General features: G+C 42.3%; 1 protein-coding gene across 1 annotated transcript in view; it reads left to right on the top strand.

The window, feature by feature from the left end:
* The window catches only part of Ufsp2 (UFM1 specific peptidase 2), a 30,782-nt gene extending 16,955 nt beyond the window's left edge, over positions 1–13,827 (top strand). Inside the window, exons 10-13 of the mRNA XM_037421108.2 lie at positions 4,471–4,569; positions 7,954–8,056; positions 8,784–8,908; positions 13,378–13,827. Of these exons, the coding sequence (XP_037277005.2) occupies positions 4,471–4,569; positions 7,954–8,056; positions 8,784–8,908; positions 13,378–13,464 (414 nt within the window). The 3' untranslated portion in view covers positions 13,465–13,827. The remainder of the gene's footprint in view (positions 1–4,470; positions 4,570–7,953; positions 8,057–8,783; positions 8,909–13,377) is intronic.
* The last annotated feature ends 3,617 nt before the right edge of the window (positions 13,828–17,444 follow it).

The raw sequence follows: 17,444 nt of genomic DNA, 5'->3' as shown, positions 1-17,444 counted from the left end.
CGTCCTTTGCACCTTTTTCGCACCAAACTTGTGTTGCGTGCGGAATCAGCGCTCATGATTTGACATCGTGAAACTTCTCCGCTGACACTTATGCAAAATTGCGCGCATGGACGCGCGTCTCAACACCCGGAGCAGACAAAGCCAGGAACCTCCACCAATAGGGAGGCAAGCTCAAGTCACATGTGCGAAGTAGCGAATAGGAAGGCGCTCTGATACTTCTTTTCGCAGCTCATTTTACAAGCTGCCAATGGTTTAATTGGACCCATTTTAGCGGGAACTTGAAGGCCAAAGATGGCTCTCTCAAATGAGACCAAGCGGGCCGTGCTGGCACACATGAAAGGGCAGGGGTGCGTCACGGAAAATGTGCGATTTCAACGTTGATTTCGGCTGAGATTTAGCTAGAAAGCACCGTATAAAGGGTCTTAGCCGCTAAAAATGATATTATAGGCATGAAATTCATGATATAAGTGCACTAGTAGCTGTAGATTTAAAAAATGCAATAAAAAAAAAACAAGTTTTTTCGCTATTTTTCGGTTTCTACCCCCCCTTAAGAAACTTTTTTTTTGTTTCTTAACTGATTTTGACAAAACTGAGTGAGTTTATGTATAGTTGTGTGCTGATTTCAAATATGCAATAGTTTTACAAAGTGTAGGCTTGTACGAATGGTAAATTTTAGGTTCGAAGCACGTAGCGATTTGGTCGAATAATATCTAATCGAATTAGAGTAGTATATATATCACATGTTATAAAAGAAAATGGGCATATCTATTATGGTCTAATCTGCACAGTATATATAATTTTTGAAATTCAGACAAGGCCTGCGCAAATGCCATACTTTTTTTGGTTCGAAGGAAGTGTAAACAACTTTGAATAGTTGCAGGATTTGACTTTTGGTAGAATGAAAGTGATAACCCGTGTCACGGGTTATCACTTTCATTATGTTACGTTTCAATACAGTAAAAGCTCGTTAATTCGAATTCCGCGGGAACGCTGAGCAATTTCGAATTAAACAAAATTTGAAATAATGAAAGTAAGCAAAAATGGGTGGATTTCGGGGGTGGGGGCAAGAAAAATATTTATTGGCAGTCGGTGATGGCCATCTGCTTCTTTTCTCTGAATGCCACAGCTGCGGCTCTCTGTTCCAGTGCGCGGACGCGGCGCAGGGAATCCTCTTCACCCTCTTCAAAGCTGAAGAAGAGACGCGCCACATTAAGTGCCTCCATCACCGCAGAAGCTGACAGGCCCTTCGTCATTTTCGTCTTCCTCACCTTCTGGCTCTTCAGCATCAGGCTGCGCACCGGCTGCTTGAGCGATAATGTCCTCATCAGCCAGGGCACCACACACCGATGCACCGGTGTCAACTTCAACATAATCGGCAAAACGTACGCCCCGAAGAGTGTCGCGCAATGCCACTGGCATGAGCTCCTCAGCCCCATCCACGTCGACGTCACAACTATCCTGCGCACTTCCAGCTGCAAATCTACTGTGGCGGAAACAGTTTGCGATTGTGGTCGCGGTCACCTGTTCCCATGCGCGCACCAACATGTGCATGGCAGTGAGCAGGGTAATGCCGAATTCCTTCCTGTCGCCCGCGCACAAAATCATTTTCTCCAGCACGTGACGCCTATAAAAGCACTTAATGTTCCTTATCACACCCTGGTCTATTGGCTGTAGGGCCGCAGTCGTATTTGCTAGAAGGAATACCAACTTAGTTGCTCTCAGCTCAACGTCGACTTTGTGCGCCGAACAGTTGTTGACGACAAGAAGAACGCGTCTGCCGCCCAGTTCCATTCGCCTGTTGAATTGCAGTAGCCACTTCCTGAATAGGTCATCTGTCATCCAGGCTTTCTTGTTTGCGGCGTACTCCGTCGGCAGTGAGCGAATGTTTTTGAAGCACCGTGGTTTGAGTGCTTTGCCAATCACAAAAAGGGGGACCTTTTCCGTACCGGTCATATTTGCGGCGACCAGAACAGTGACACACCCTTTGCTGCGCTTGCCGCCGGCACAGCTGTCTCCCTTGTAGGTGATCGTCTTGTCTGGCTGCAACTTGAAAAATAACGCTGTCTTGTCAGCGTTAAACACATCCTGTGGTGAGTAGCTCTCCAAGTACTGCTGCAGGGTGTCGCTTCTCCAAGTAGCGCATGTTTTGGCGTCCACTTCCTTTGCCTCGCCGGATAACGTGCGGAATACGGAATTGTGCCGCTCCCTGAAACGATGAAACCATCCTTCGGAGGTGACAAAGTCTTCAATGTCCAAGCGCAGGGCGAAATCCGCTGCCTTGGCCACGATGATAGGGCCGCTCAATGCGATACTCTGCGCTCTCATTTCTTTAACCCAGATAATCAAAGCTGACTCCAGTTCCGGGAACTTCGCTGTCCATAGCCTTTTTCGACTGGCGCCAATATCCTCGGCTTCATAGGCGTTTTCAATGGCCGTCCTGTTGCAAATGTAGGTTGACAACGTGCTCGGAGGTATGCCGTGCTTCCTCGCAATTTCGTATTTGCTCGAGTTTCCTTGGTCAACATTTCGCAAAATCTCCACCTTCTCCTTGACAGTCTTCGTGCAGTAGTTTCCCCGCGGCATCTTGCAACTTCGATGCGGAATAAGACGGCTTGACAGCGTGAACGAACAACGTGCGCCTAGGACTGCTAGGACTACTCCGCCGACTCCTCAGCGTTCCGTGGGTCCCGCGTACAAGTGGCGCCAGGCGCTGAGATAGCGGGAGGGCTACGGAAAAAAAAAAAATTGCTCCCTGGATTTTGGGGGCCATACTTTGCTCGGAGGCCACTTGAAGCTCGAAAAAACTGGTCGTGCCACCTATCGTTCGACCGTAAAAGCTTCCACTAGTGTTTGACGATGAAGACGCTCGGCGGCGCGCGCTTCGAATTATCCGTAGAGGCAGCAATTTCTGTTCGAATTAACGAATCGTTTTACACATGGTCTCCTATGCACTGCGGACCGGACTGCGGCGACCATTTCGAATTATCCAAAATTTCGAATTAATGAGGTGTGAATTAACGAGCTTTCACTGTATATACTATGCTTAGAGCACATAAGCCGGTATAACAAGCTTTCAAACGTCAAAAAATTATGAAATGATGTGAAGGTATGTTCATTTAACCTTGAAGCAGGGCTTTGTGATAGTGCGTATTTCCAATAACTAGGTGTTTTCACGGTTTAGCACTTTCTTACTGCAGTGAAACCACCTTTGTGGGGGTTACACGTGGAGTAACATTTATCCATTCGTTCATTCCGAATACTTCAAAATTTTCAATAATTTAAATTTAAATCAAAGTGAATTCGAATACTGTGATATTTGTTCGATTATGCGAAACGTTCGAATATTCGCACTAGCCTAATAAAGTGTAGTTCTTAAAGTACAAAATATTTTGTGCAGCTTTTTAGAATAACGATTTTTTCCAAAACTGAGAAAGCTACATAGTAAATTAGCATATCAAAATAATATGTAATCACAGCTGATTGCAGCGCAACAAAAAATAGAGGTTCTAAGTTCATTTTAACAAAAGCTATGGTTCATTGAACATTTGTGAGTAAGTCAATTTCAAACAGAGATTTCACTGGCAAATGTTCAACATGCCATAACTTTTCTTCTAATGGGTTTAGAACATCAATTTTTGTTGCACTGCAATCAGCTCCGATTCCAGATTATTGTGATATGCTGATTTACCTCGTAACTTTCTTAGTATAAAAAAATGAACTTGCTGTCCAAAAGGCACATGAAATAATTTGTATATTAAAAACTATAATTTATACAAAAATATTGCATATACATATGAAATCAGCACACAAAAATGTACAAACTCATGGAGTTCTATCAAAATTTATCCATCATTAAAGAAATATTTTTTAAAGTGCCATGTCAAAAGTTTGCTGAACTAAAACAGCTATGGTGCAACTTGTTATCAGGAGCGAAAGAAAACATTAGTTGTTGAAACTAAGTATGAACCCTTTTGTTTGTAATACTGTTTATTTGAATGTGAATTTCTCTTTATTTAGCATGTTTTGAAAATTTTAATCTTTTGCTGCACCTGTGCACTTAGCACTGAAGTACTACTAGGCATGAATTGAGCACTACATCTTCTCTGCCACAACACTCTGCTGGGCAGTGAAGGACTTTACTTTCTCAAAGTACATCAGTGCTTCTTTAGCTGAAATTCTTGGCGCTAACTTTACAAGGGTTACTTCTCCTATTTTCCTTCAAGAGGTAGGAATACTCTCTCCTTTGTGGACAGAATGATGCATATCTCAATGCGAGTCACAGTTGACCCACTGATCAGAACACGAAGTACCGTCTGTACTCGGTCTTTCAGACAATTTCTCATTATAATGTGAGCAATACCGGATGGTGTCACAAGACATGTTCATGCATCTGAAATGCTCTGTTATATCTGATACCTCATCGTATTTGTGTTTGGTATACTGAGATGTGACCGTATCCTCCTTCCTTAGATATTGGTGGACATTGGAGACAAGCCTTCTTCATTTGTTGGCTCAAAACAGTGGATTGGCTCCCAAGAGGTTGGCTTCGTTCTCAACAGGCTGCTCGGTGTAAGCCACCAGATTTTCTTCTTATTGCATTATTTCATCTCTAGAGTCTTCATTATCACTTGAAAGGTATACGGCAGCACTGCTTTTCAAATCACTATGTTTTTGAGATTTATTTTCACTGTGTGAAGCCGCTAAAAGCAATTCGAATAACAAGTAATAATGCATGCAAATCGTAGTTGTCGGCCAGGGAAATTTCAAAATACAAGCAATTGAAAGTAGCACTATCTAGATTGTTAGGTTTCTGTTCGAAAACTTGAGTGTCATTTTATACCAGAAGGTGTGCTTCACAGAAAACTTGAACATGTGGGCTCACATGGTGGGCTTTTTTACAGTAGGATTGGGCCTGTTGGTATAACATGATAAAGAGTCCAACCTGTCACAGCTAGACAAGCTTTCGCCGTAGTTTTGATTATGCACAAGATAGCACACTATCTTAAGAAAGTGGCACAGCAAGTTAATGTGAATGTGGCCTTTACGGCCCCTCAAAAATTGAGTCGCCTGTGCAAACTGTCCGTTTCACTGTCCAGATCCACCCTTGGTTGCACTACCAAACACTCAAATAAATTTGGAGATCGTATTTGTAATGTGGTGCATCAGCTACTGCTATCGTGCGGAAGATACTACTTTGGCCAAACAGGTTGTTGTATAAATGAGATGCTGAAAGAACATCTGTATAATGTGGACAATTATAAACAAAGATGGCTGTCTGTTCACTGCTGCACGTGTGGCTGCAGGCCAACGTTTTCAGATTGTACTATTGTTGCAACATGCAGGGATTGCACCACACGTGAGATCATACAGGCAGAAAAGATATGTTCATTAAAAGATGCTTGTGTCAGCACGCCTTCTGTTGTTCCTTTGCTTGGCGTTGTGGTGTATTTATGCGTTATCATTGTGTTTCGCGCATGACTGGTGCAACTGGTGACTGTATAAAAGTGAAGACTATCGCAAGAAATAAATTGTTGGCAGTTTCTGCGCTCTATCTCGTCTCTTCTATCCCCTCCTTTAGCTTGTGCTGCTAAAAGCTCTTTATCTAAAATTGCTGCCCCGCCCGCAGTAATGCACAATTTTCATGCCCTGAATACAGGACAACAAAACTCGGTTGTTATCAGAGCCTGGAATTTATCGCAGGTTGATCCAGAGCCATAGTGTTTGTGTAAGCTTTTGATTTCTTGCTATTCCAGCCGAGAATGCAGCCCAGATTTCTTAGATGATATATAAGGGAGGTTTCAACACCGAGATTATATGTAATAGGTCTGAATACGTTTTCGGCACTACGTGAAAGGAACATGCAGCAGCTAGGAAATGACGAAGCTGAAGTGAAGTTCTGTCATCTTGCCCTTGAAGACACGGGCAGAAATAATTTTTACACCGCAAAGCTAGATTCAGCAATCTTTTTTATGAGCCCCGCCATGGTGGTCTAGTGGCTAAGGTACTCGGGTGCTGACCCGCAGGTCGCGGAATGTAATCCCGGCTGTGGCGGCTGCATTTCCAATGGAGGCCGAAATGTTGTAGGGCCGTGTGCTCAGATTTGGGGGCACGTTAAAAAACCCCAGGTGGTCGAAATTTCCAGAGCCCTTCACTACGGCATCTCTCATAATCATATGGTGGTTTTGGGATGTTAAACCCCACATATCAATCAATCAATCAATCAATCAATCAATCAATCTTTTTATGATGTTTGATCTCCCAAAGCATTCAGCCGTTGAAGTGCAATGAGGAGCTGTGTATTATGCATGCAAAAACTTGCTTTTCGACGTTTTGGACTCTGAAACGAACGCATCATTGCTATATGTTTAGCTGCACAATAATTACTCATGTTAGCAGGGTCCAAGGGATGAAGTATTTAAATTTAACAAATCATCATCTTCATCAGCCTTGGGCTACGTTCACTGCAGGACAAAGGCCTCTCCCATTTTCTGCCAGATAACTCGGTCCTGTGCTTGCTGCTGCCAATTTATACCCGCAAACTTCTTAATCTCATCTGCCCACCTACCCTTCTGTCTCCCCCTAACCCTCTTGCCTTCTCTGGGAATCCACTTAGTTACCCTTAATGACCAGCAGTTATCCTGTCTACGCGCTACATGCCCGGCCCATGTCCATTTCCTCTTCTTGATTTCAACTATGATATCCTTAACCCCCGTTTGTTCCCTAATCCACTCTGCTCTCTTCTTGTCTCTTAAGGTTACACCTACCGTTTTTCTTTCTATTGCTCGCTGCGTCGTCCTCAATTTAAGCTGAACCCTCTTTGTAAGCCTCCAGGTTTCTGCTCCGTAGCTAAGTACCGGCTAGATACATCTTTTATATACCTTCCTCTTGAGGGATAGTGGCAATCTACATGTCATAATTTGAGAGTGCTTGCCAAATGTGCTCCACCCAATGCTTATTCTTCTGGTTACTTCAGTCTCGTGGTTGGGCTCCACGGTTATTACTTGCCCTAAGTAGACATAGTCTTTTACAACTTGAAGTGGACTATTACCTATATCGAAGCGCTGCTCTCTTCCGAGGTTGTTGTGCAACACTTTCGTTTTCTACAGATTAATTTTAAGACCCACCTTTCTGCTCTCCTTGTCTAACTCCGTAATAATGAGTTGCAATTCGTCCCCTGAGTTACTCAGCAATGCAAATTTACCAAATATCACTTCGCAAGCACTAAGCCCCGGTGTCCTATATATGGGCAAGACGCCATTTCTCTTGTATGCTAATGGAGTGCTCAGAATACGCTATCTTCATGCTCATGAGTAAAGTCAAATCAAGAAGAAAAAAGAATTTTTACTCGTTGAAAGGATTTAGGGTTGAACGTTGTAACATTAGTCTTAAGTTCTCTAATAATTTCTCGTGACTACATGTGTTCTTGTCAAATATTGCTAAGGACTAAATAATATTGCTTGTTACACTTCATCATTATTTACCATGCAAAGTAAGAGTACACGTCTGCTTGCTGACATGCATAATAATTATTAACAATAGTTTTTTTCAGTAATACGCTAATATCTTGAATTTGGGCCTTGCATTGGATATTTCTATTTTGTAACTACTATATGACTTAAATATTTGACACTTAATTATTCAGAGTATTTTATCTTTGCTGAACATATGCATATTAAATAAGGACCATCTTATTTATCTCGTTATGGCTCACACATTCTTACAACTCATATCGTCATATCTCTAAACATCGCCTAATTTAATTGAAAAAAATTTGGCACGAATATTTATTTCCTCTAGCTCCCCTTTTAGTTTTAAGCTTCGGAAGTTCTGGAATATGCCTTATTGACTATTTTACAAAGTGTATACCTTAAACTGTTCATAATTCATTTGGCACGACAGTTTATTGTTAAATCACTCCAAATTTTTTTACATTGTGGGTTGTGTTACCCTCAGGTGGAGTATCGGACTATGTTTGTGAGCTCTGGTGCCGAGTTGCCAACTAAGAGTCGGGAACTCATGGCGCATTTTGAAAAGCACGGCACTCCAGTCATGATTGGTGAGTGGTTTCTGGCTCACTTTTTGCCAGCGCAAAAAAAATGGGACACAAACATGGTGGACATACACATTACAAGCACTAGTATGTCTGTGTGTACTCACACGCTCATGCGTGTGTGTGTTTTTGCCTTCACAATGCTGCATTAAAGTGCTCAAACTTGGCATCTTTCAGAATGTGTCACTTCAAGTTGCTGAGTATTTATGTACTGCCATAAAGCCTTCCTCACATAATATATATATTTAGCTGCAGATGAACAAAATATCCACTTTGTAGTGACTGGCATTACCTGAAGTGTTCTATTTTCGATATCCTTACAGCAGTACACAGTATTAACACAGAGCATTGTCATCCAAACTTTATATTTACTTTGACTTACATAATAGTTTGATATGATATTCATGTTCATTCTTATGAGATTGAAATTTGCATGAATGATGAGTGAAAGCAATGAGACTAAACCATTCTGTTTCTTTGTAAAGAATAACATAGTTGAATAACATTTACATTTTTGTTTGGATGCAAAATGAGTCTGATATATCAAGTCTCGGCAATCTGACTCAATGTTGCAATCGTTAGAGGGTGATTTGTTTTCGCATTAACTAATACTCATTGTAACGCGCATGCGTGTGGCAGCTATCTCTTTGCTTGCTTGCAGACCGTATTCAAACTCTAGACACATGTTGTGATTATTTCTCATTTATTTTGTTGTATCACTTCTTCTGTGCAGGAGGTGGGATGCTAGCACACACTATCATTGGAATCGCTTTTGACAGTAAAACAGGCGAATCGCACTATCTTGTGCTTGATCCACATTACACCGGTGGCGAGGATTTGTCTACCGTGCAAAATAAGGTATGGTAAAACCCTGTGAATTTCTTGGAGCATGAACAATCTTTGAATTAATGGAACATAGTAGGCAAAGTAGGATGCAGCAAACTTTGAGTAACTGAAAATAATTTGAGACACTAGTTTGCCACAGCTGTTAGTTCATAGCTTTACGGATCGGGTTTCGCAGTGATTCCATAGTCCGATACCGCTGCAAACTCGTGGAAATTGCAACACTTCAGAGCAATAAGTAAATTCCAGATATCATTGTTCAAGATTGACAGGTGAAGCACTCCAGTACCTTTGCTGCCAGTGCAAAAAAAAAAGAAAGATATATTGGTCCATTATTAGACTTGTGCGAATAGTGAATTTCAGGTTCGAAGCGAAAAGTGGTTTGGTTGAATAATTTTAAATCGAATAGTATATATATCACATAATATCATACGAAATATGGCACCATTTTTGATTTACCATATAACCTGCACAATATATTTTTTTATTGAAACAGTATCTGTGTAAATGTCATTATTCTTGGTTCAAAGGAACTAGAAACAACTTTGAATAGTAGCTCAATTTGACTTTTGGTACAATGCAAGTGATGACCCATAAAATATGTTACATTATAAAATTGCTTATAAAATTTACTATAATTTGATAATATAAGCTAGTATAACAAGCTCTTAAACTTGAAAAAAAATGAGGAATCGATATTAGAGCAACATGTTCATCTAGTGACAGGTGCTCCTTAAACTAGCCTTGAAGTGGGGCTTCGTAGCAGTGCGAATATGCTTTGAGTAGATGCTCTCATGCATTAGCACCCCACCACTGCTGCTAAACAATTTTTACAGGCGGTTAAATGCAGGTAATTCTAAATATTTCAAAATTTTCTACAATTTAAATTCGTATCAAAGTGAATTTGAATACAGTAATAATATTTGTTTGAGTATTCAAAACATTCGAATATTTGGTCAAGTTTATCTATAATATGTCACCTGATCAGCCGAAAGGCAGTTGTGTTGGAGAAAAGGTGTGCTTCACTACAGCTCAGCCGTAGGGCGCAGGCAACGTGTCATGTGCTCCTCACAGCATCACTGCATCATGATGCCACTGTTCTGTTTACTTAGAGCTAGCAGCTTTTTTTTTTTTTTTGAAATCAGTGAAGAGGGACAATTCAGTGTTTTAATGAGGCCGAAGGCCCAACTCTGTGAACTGCGAGTTAGTAGGTTTGTTGTAAGCGGGGCTGCCATGGTTTTGTTGGCAGCTCTCTGTAGTGTGGGTTTGGGTTCTGCATGCAGCCAGGAGCACTTGTGATATATGTCACAACGAAAATTGGAGAGAGAGAGTTTGGCGTGACTGACTTTCACTCCCATGCCACCATGACATTAATAATGACCACAAGGCATTGAAGGTCTAGGGCCATTCGAAGATGAAGTGATTCAGGTTTATATATTTTGAAAAATAAATGCAAATACGAAAAAAATAATGTTAATAGAAGTTGTAGGTATAATAGCAGATCGAAAAGTATAGGTTTCCAGCTCCTCTTGGAGTGCTTGCTGTGCAGTTCAAGACTTTAATCCATATTTACAATAGTATGACAGGGAACTTGACAGAGGGCGCTTTAGTTCTTTATATATGTTACAGCTTTGGTTGTTTACAATTGCTTTTAGAAGACAGCTTGATCCTGCTGTAGCTTAAAAGCTACACGATTCAATAGCGCTCTTTGTGAATTGCATTTATCAGCAATATGTTGTAAGCCTAAGCCATTGGCAAACATCTGCTTGGAAAAATAAAGTGAGAACAACTTCCTCTGCTTGGAAATACAGTGAATAGTAGTGTATACAGGCTCCACAATACAATGTGTAACATTGCAGTAATTATGCGTGTTACAAGTGTGAATCGCCACTGGGTGTCAGGGAATGTGATTACCATAATGACTTCGTGGTTTAAAACCAGTCACCAATTACAGAAGGCAGACGCATTACTGCATGTATTCCTTCAAGACTATATAGTGGGTGCATAGCAAGCTGGAAAACGTTTCATGTGCATAATTGCTTGTGGTTTAAAGCATGCTACTCATTAAACCGAATACAGCCATATGTAAATGCTTTACTAGCACAAGCCATTTTCATCTTTATTGATTACATTCCAGTAATCCACAATTTAAACTTGTCCAGTAACACCATACAACGAAAAGTATGCACTAAGTGGTTGAAGTACACCATAGGGACAAGATATCGCTATCGTGTTCAAATCTTAAAAGCTTAAAAGGCCAGTACTCAGGCTCCAACATTTTTTTTTTAAACTCTTCAAACAAGCTCCCCAATTTGTACAGTAGACCATGGAGATCACATTTTCGAATATTACAGCCCTGCATGCCATGCAGACCCTCCTTTTCGAAAAACAATGCCCGCCTCTGTTTCCTTCGCCTGATCAATATTCCCTGTACGCGCAGTGACGAAAGGTTGCCCTTGGGCAACTTTACATACCACTGAGCTCATCGAATTGGTATTTTGACCTGCAAAACAGTGCCTTGGTAGTTTTGCAGTAGTGATGCAGTTCCGGCCGCGCAAACAGACGTCTCGCTACTTCACTACTAGGTGACAGGTGCTCCTTAAACTGTGCTTCCTTACACTTTCACCTCGCACCACTATGACACGTGCTCATGCTAGGAATGCCCTGCTCAGTCGTTGGCTGCGTACCGGTGACATATCGCTGCCGTCTTGTTGCGTTGCCCAAGTGGGTGGAATCAGGACAACAGGCTACGCCTTCCCCCTCCCTGTGACAGAGAAGGGTGGCGAGGCCGCGCGAAAATATGAAGCCAGCTGAAACATATGTTCTAACCCCTGTAACTCACCCCTATAACATACTCACAAAATTCTTGCGCCAGCATGTTCATATAGCAAGAGTGCGCACATTTCTCTTCATAACAATTTTAGGACCTTGGGGTTGTTCACTGGCCCTTTGAAGGGCCAGTCAACGGACTCAGACTTTTTTTTTACGCCCCCCAAACAAGCTCGGCAAATCGTAAAGCAGGCCTCAGCGATCACGTTTTCTAAATATTACAGCGCTGTGCGCAGTGCAAAGCCTTCATTTCGAAAAACGATTCCAGCGAATCTTTTCTGCACCTGACCGAGGCCCTTCCACGCGCAGTAACGTCAACTCTGCCTTCGGCGACGTGACGCAGCACACAGCTCGTCGATTGGTCTAAACCAGGTCTCAAAACAAACAATAGTCAACAACAGTTCCTGTTCCCGCGGTATCCCCCCCACAGCTACGACAGAGCTATTCAATCATACACGTTGCGAAACTCCCTGTAGGTTCAATGTATCAAAATGCGGACATGTTACTGGCCCAGTTTTTTGGAGTGAGCAGATTGTCTCACCACCTGTTAATCAGCACACCCACTATTAAACGCATTATTTGTGTTACTGCTCTCTGACAGTACGACAGTCTGCTAACTCTCTCAAAATCAGGCCAACTGCATGTCCACGTTTTGGAACGCAGTTTTGCTGCAAATCGTTGTTGGCTGCAAATCGAGTGACTGGGCTGCGGAGAAGCATCGGCACCGAATGAACAGTAAACAGCCACGCATCTCAGCAAGCGGAATTGTGTTGCGACTGATGGAGTACGCCGATGACGTCAATTGCTGACGTCGTGTCACGTTGCCGAAGAGGGTGAAGTCACGACAACGGGCTACACCTTCCCCTCCCTCTGAGGGAGAAGGTTGGCGAGACTGCGCGAAAATATGAAACCAGCAGAAAGCAATGTTCTAGTCCTGGTAACTTGCTTAATATAGCATGTATTCGCAAAATTTTTGCGGCAGCATGTTCCCAAAGTAAAAGTGCACATATTTTTCTTGATAACAATTTTTGGACCTTGGGCTTGTTTACTGGCCCTTTAAGGCATTAAATTTCCTGAAATTAATTAGAGGGGCTCTTGCGCTGCAAATGTTCAGCTACCGTAGGAATGCTGGGTAGTACACGGATTTGCCTGGTCTTCGTACTTGAACGCACTTATGAATGTTTATTGCCGTGTTTGGGTTTTGTTTTGAGTGAAAGAATGAACGATTATAAACTTCGTAAGCAGATTTGAAATAGTAAGCCTGAAAGGTTAAAATTGTGGAGTGCAACTGCTGAATATTTGACGATTGTTGTTTCCTGACAAAGCAAGTTCGAGCTACGCAAAGCCAACCAGAACCAAAAGTACGAAAATTAGACAAATAAGTGTATTACCCATCATTCCCTTGCTCGCTGAAGTGCCATGTGTTGTAGCTTCAATAGACACTAGCGCCATAGTTCGCTCTAGTGTATTTATGGGAAACTCTATGTTGTAAGGAACCCCCATTTTCTTTTTTTTTTTCTGATCACATGTGGCTGAAGCTACAATCTAGTCTGCAACAAGTTTTACATCACTTGAGGCCATGTTATCTATTGAAATTAAGCAGTATGTAATGCTCTTGGAAGTAATTTGCACGTGAACTGCATCCATCCGTGCAGGGCTGGTGTGGCTGGAAAGGAGCGAACTTCTGGGACCAGAACTCCTTTTACAACCTCTGCCTGCCACAGCGACATGTTGACGTCTGAGCCTATAATGCGGCAAATATAGCGAGCCTTTTGATATACCTGCCTTTCACTGCAATTTTTTTTCCATGGATTCTTACTCTAAAATTAACTTTTAAACTCTTGTTTGGCTTCTTAGGACATCACAGCTTATTTTTATCAAGTATTTGGTGCAAAGACTCATTGTGAACTATGTGGAAGACCACTTATGCTTCTAGTTTAACGCGAGTCTACTCCACTGTAAAATCCCGAGCAAGCGTAACCCCTCTAATGTGAAAGATAAAGTGGCAAGATTCAAAAGAGGGGGCCGTTACTCGGTCTTGGATCTTAATTCAATGTGGTGGACGAGGAGTGGCTAAAATAAAGAATGTACACTCGTGCTTTTAATGCGATGCTTTATTAAATATGCGCAAGTTCACTGTTTTTATTTGCACTTGTTGGGCTATTAAAAACAGTGAATGAAACAGGGAAAATTTTCAGGCAAATAAAGTCACAGCTTTGTTGCAAAAGTGAAGCAATGAACGCGATAGCATCAAATTGGAAGGTCACATGCAGAATGACAAGTAGACGAAAGGTGCCTCGTGCTTCTCACGCATAAATGATGCAGGTATAGATGAACATGAATAAGCGTTCCAGTTGTTGCTTCGCTCTGTCTGAAAAGCGCGCCCTTTTTGCAAACGGCGACTATGCAATGATTGCAGTGATCTTTGTGCACCCAGTAACTATAACAGAATCATTCTGGTGAAAGTCCAAAGCCAACCAAAACGTACGGTCTTCCCCAACGTGAGATAAGGGCTGAGCATCCTCCCACTTCTCCTTCGCGGAGCAAAGTACGCGTGGGAGATGAGTGTGCCGCCGCGTCCTGATGATGCGACCGTTCGGTGTGACGACGCGCACTCATTGCACCATCTTGCTTGTAATGCTGAAAACACTTTCTCCCCGAGATGTCGATCACCAGCGGCAAGTGGTAGACATAAATAGCTTGCCGTTTGAACGTTGAATGATGTGATGTGCTCCTCAATGGCTCAGTGGTTAACACCTCGCACTCAAGTGTCAAAGGTGCCAAGTTTGACTCCGTGCGACAGTCGTCTTGTGGATTATTTTTCTTGCGTTTTCATATATATATATATATATATATAGTAACGCATACGGTGAGTGATGGCAACGTCGGGGGCAGAATCCAACCGAGTGTGTCCATATAACTGCTATCGCAATAAAACATTGAAACAGCAAGAATGTGGGAGGGGAGAAAAGGGGGTGCATATTGCAAATCTCGTAAAAGGAGGGGGCACTTGCTCGGGATTTTACAGCAATTGGCTCATTTGGGATGTAAGCCAATTGCATGTAGAACCAAGCTTTGCTATCACAGCAGTGCTGGGAAAATTGTATTTGCACTAGTATTCTTCATGCTTAATAACTGCCATGTGCTAAAAGGGACACTTGACCTTTGTAGAGACACCAAAAGCAATTGTGAAAGGCTGAGTGCGTGTATTGCGAGCTGAAATACCACAACATCGCGTGACAAGCCTGCTTTTTGTGCGGGCTTGAAGACCACACTAACGAGACAACTTCCGTTTGCAAGATTTTATTTCATCACTTTAGTAGGTCTGATCATGTCACTTTCACGTGTGCACGAGGGGATGCACACACGCTAGGCAGAAGGATGTGATCTGCTCCACACACAGGGGAGAAATAAGAGCCGGCTAATGCTGTGGCATCTATGTTACACACTGCTCGCTGCACAAGATGAAAAAAAAAAAAAAAAAAAAAGAGAAAAAGTGGGACACAACTTACACCACAGTTGCAAGCTCTTGCAAACAGTTATCACAGTGTGATCTTAAAGCCAAGAATGTAAATGCTACTGTGTAGCAACAGGAAATGAAGAAAAAAAAGTCCTTACTGACTGCACTACCATGGACAAATAAGCATAAATAGGGGCTTTACAAATTATCTGCAGTACAGTGCCTCCACAATTGCAGCACAGCAAGACCTTGCTAGACAGTTGGCATTCTAGGTGTCCTACTTACACTGTACATATTTTATTTGTCCATGATGGTACATATCTTGCATGATCAATTCGCAAGCGCACAACCAAGAGTGGCCATCTGTAGTTGCTGGTAGCAAGCCTCAAAAACCAGGCGGCTCTTTTCAAGTGCCACAGTGTGAAGTATCGGCATATGTTGCATTCCATGGCCCGCATAGGCGCATATAAAAACCACGATTGTTTTCCTTCACAATGCAGGCATAACCTGATGACCACCTGGTTCTCTTATAGCGAACGGCGACATGGATATTCTCAACAGTGATGTTGCATGTTTCTACCGATGTATCAAGCCCCATACAGATCGCGGCATGAAAGGGTTGCAAATTAGTGAACTAGAGTTGCTATGGCACCATTAAGAAAAAACTGCATGGATTTGAAATATTCTGAGCAGCCAAGCGCTTGTGTGGCTTTTTTTTTACATGGTTCCGACTAAGTTTAGGAATCGAAGCTTTGCTTGCTTGGTCAGCCTTGATGCTGTACTTTCAAAAGGCAGCAGCTACGTTTCCTCCCCACAAGTTTCGACATGATTACATGTAGGTAAGCTTCATAGCATTAGCAGCTGTGCAGAGAAATACAAATTCAGCTACTCATGCTCAACATGCCTATCTCGGCTACCCAATGAGAATGCACACCCATATTACCGAATGTGCACAGCCAGTTCAAGACCTCTAGTAGAGCGAGGCGAGAGAGAAAGAAGGCAAGTCAGAGTGGAGGACATCTCTACTTGCATTGTCGAAGACAACGTGGCATCACTGTCAGGTCCTGATGGCCACTTTCGGTAGCAGTAGCTCAACGTTTATTTTTGTCTCAACAGTCTAGACACACCTTGGAAACAGACTAGAAACATATTGCAGCACGCATGCAGAAAAGACCCACAGACTCCCAGAACTAAGACTCATTGTGTCCGAAATCGTGCAAGATCCCCTTTTTCTTTAATGCATGCACAATTGCGGTGCACTCAAGAAATCGCAGTGTCGCACTTCAACTACTCTGTTGTTGAACCACTTGCTGGCACAATAATTACAGGCATTTCGAAGTGCGAGAGCTCTACAGGTGTACATCAAAATGCATTTGCAAACATCACTGCGCATTGCTCGTGCAAACCCAATCTACTCGATTGATCTGGTAATTTAACTATCAACTGTAGATGCATGTGACAGTACAGTCGGGAACACGGCTGACAATGCCTCGAGTAAACCTACTGCTTAATTAACAGGCACTTTGCTGTAAAGATGCCTGGAGATTTCATTTCACCGAGAAAAACATTTTGTGCAACTTGAAAGCAAAATGTACACAGGGACAACCGTCGGATCTGTTTTCTTTTTCCTGTAACCAAACAAGTATACGAGCAACCATCGTAGGAGTTTGCTTGTAAACCGAAGAGACAAATGCTTGCTTCGCAAAATGTCTCGAAATGCAAAAAACCGGCTGTGCTAAACAATCTCACAATGCAAGTCTAAACAAGTTAAAACAGGAGGAACCTTTCACTCATTTTAGCACTTAAAGCATGTAAGAGGGGAGTTAAAAAAAACAGCTTGCCCAACCACTTGCACTACATCTTTTTCAGTGCACAAGCGTGATGGTGAAGAGAATGTGTGTTCATATATAGATTTATATATATATATTTATAAGGCCCACATGGGTAATGCAGTGAGGACGTTCACGCACTGATTTTAGCCAATCAATACAAGTATAGTTATTCATCATGCAACATTGCATCGCATGCAGAATTTTGAACCGAACTTGTCAGAACATGCCCCAACCAGGGCGTTCTCAGTTCAAAAGCAGCAAGAGCGCAAGAAGTGCAGGATTTTTCCATTGAAGCCAGCCTTGTAGGAGCATCGTGCACTGCACAGCACGCATGGAAAATGAGCTACGCTCAAAACGGTCACAAAGTTGCAATAAGTTTGCACACAAAATTGAAAAGCAACCCTGCTCATGTCACCAGCACACAGAAAAA

Source organism: Rhipicephalus microplus, chromosome 2 (assembly GCF_043290135.1).
Source record: "Rhipicephalus microplus isolate Deutch F79 chromosome 2, USDA_Rmic, whole genome shotgun sequence".
Lineage (NCBI taxonomy): Eukaryota > Metazoa > Arthropoda > Arachnida > Ixodida > Ixodidae > Rhipicephalus > Rhipicephalus microplus.
Note: the sequence above shows the minus strand (reverse complement) of the source record. Positions and strands in the feature narration are given on the sequence as shown.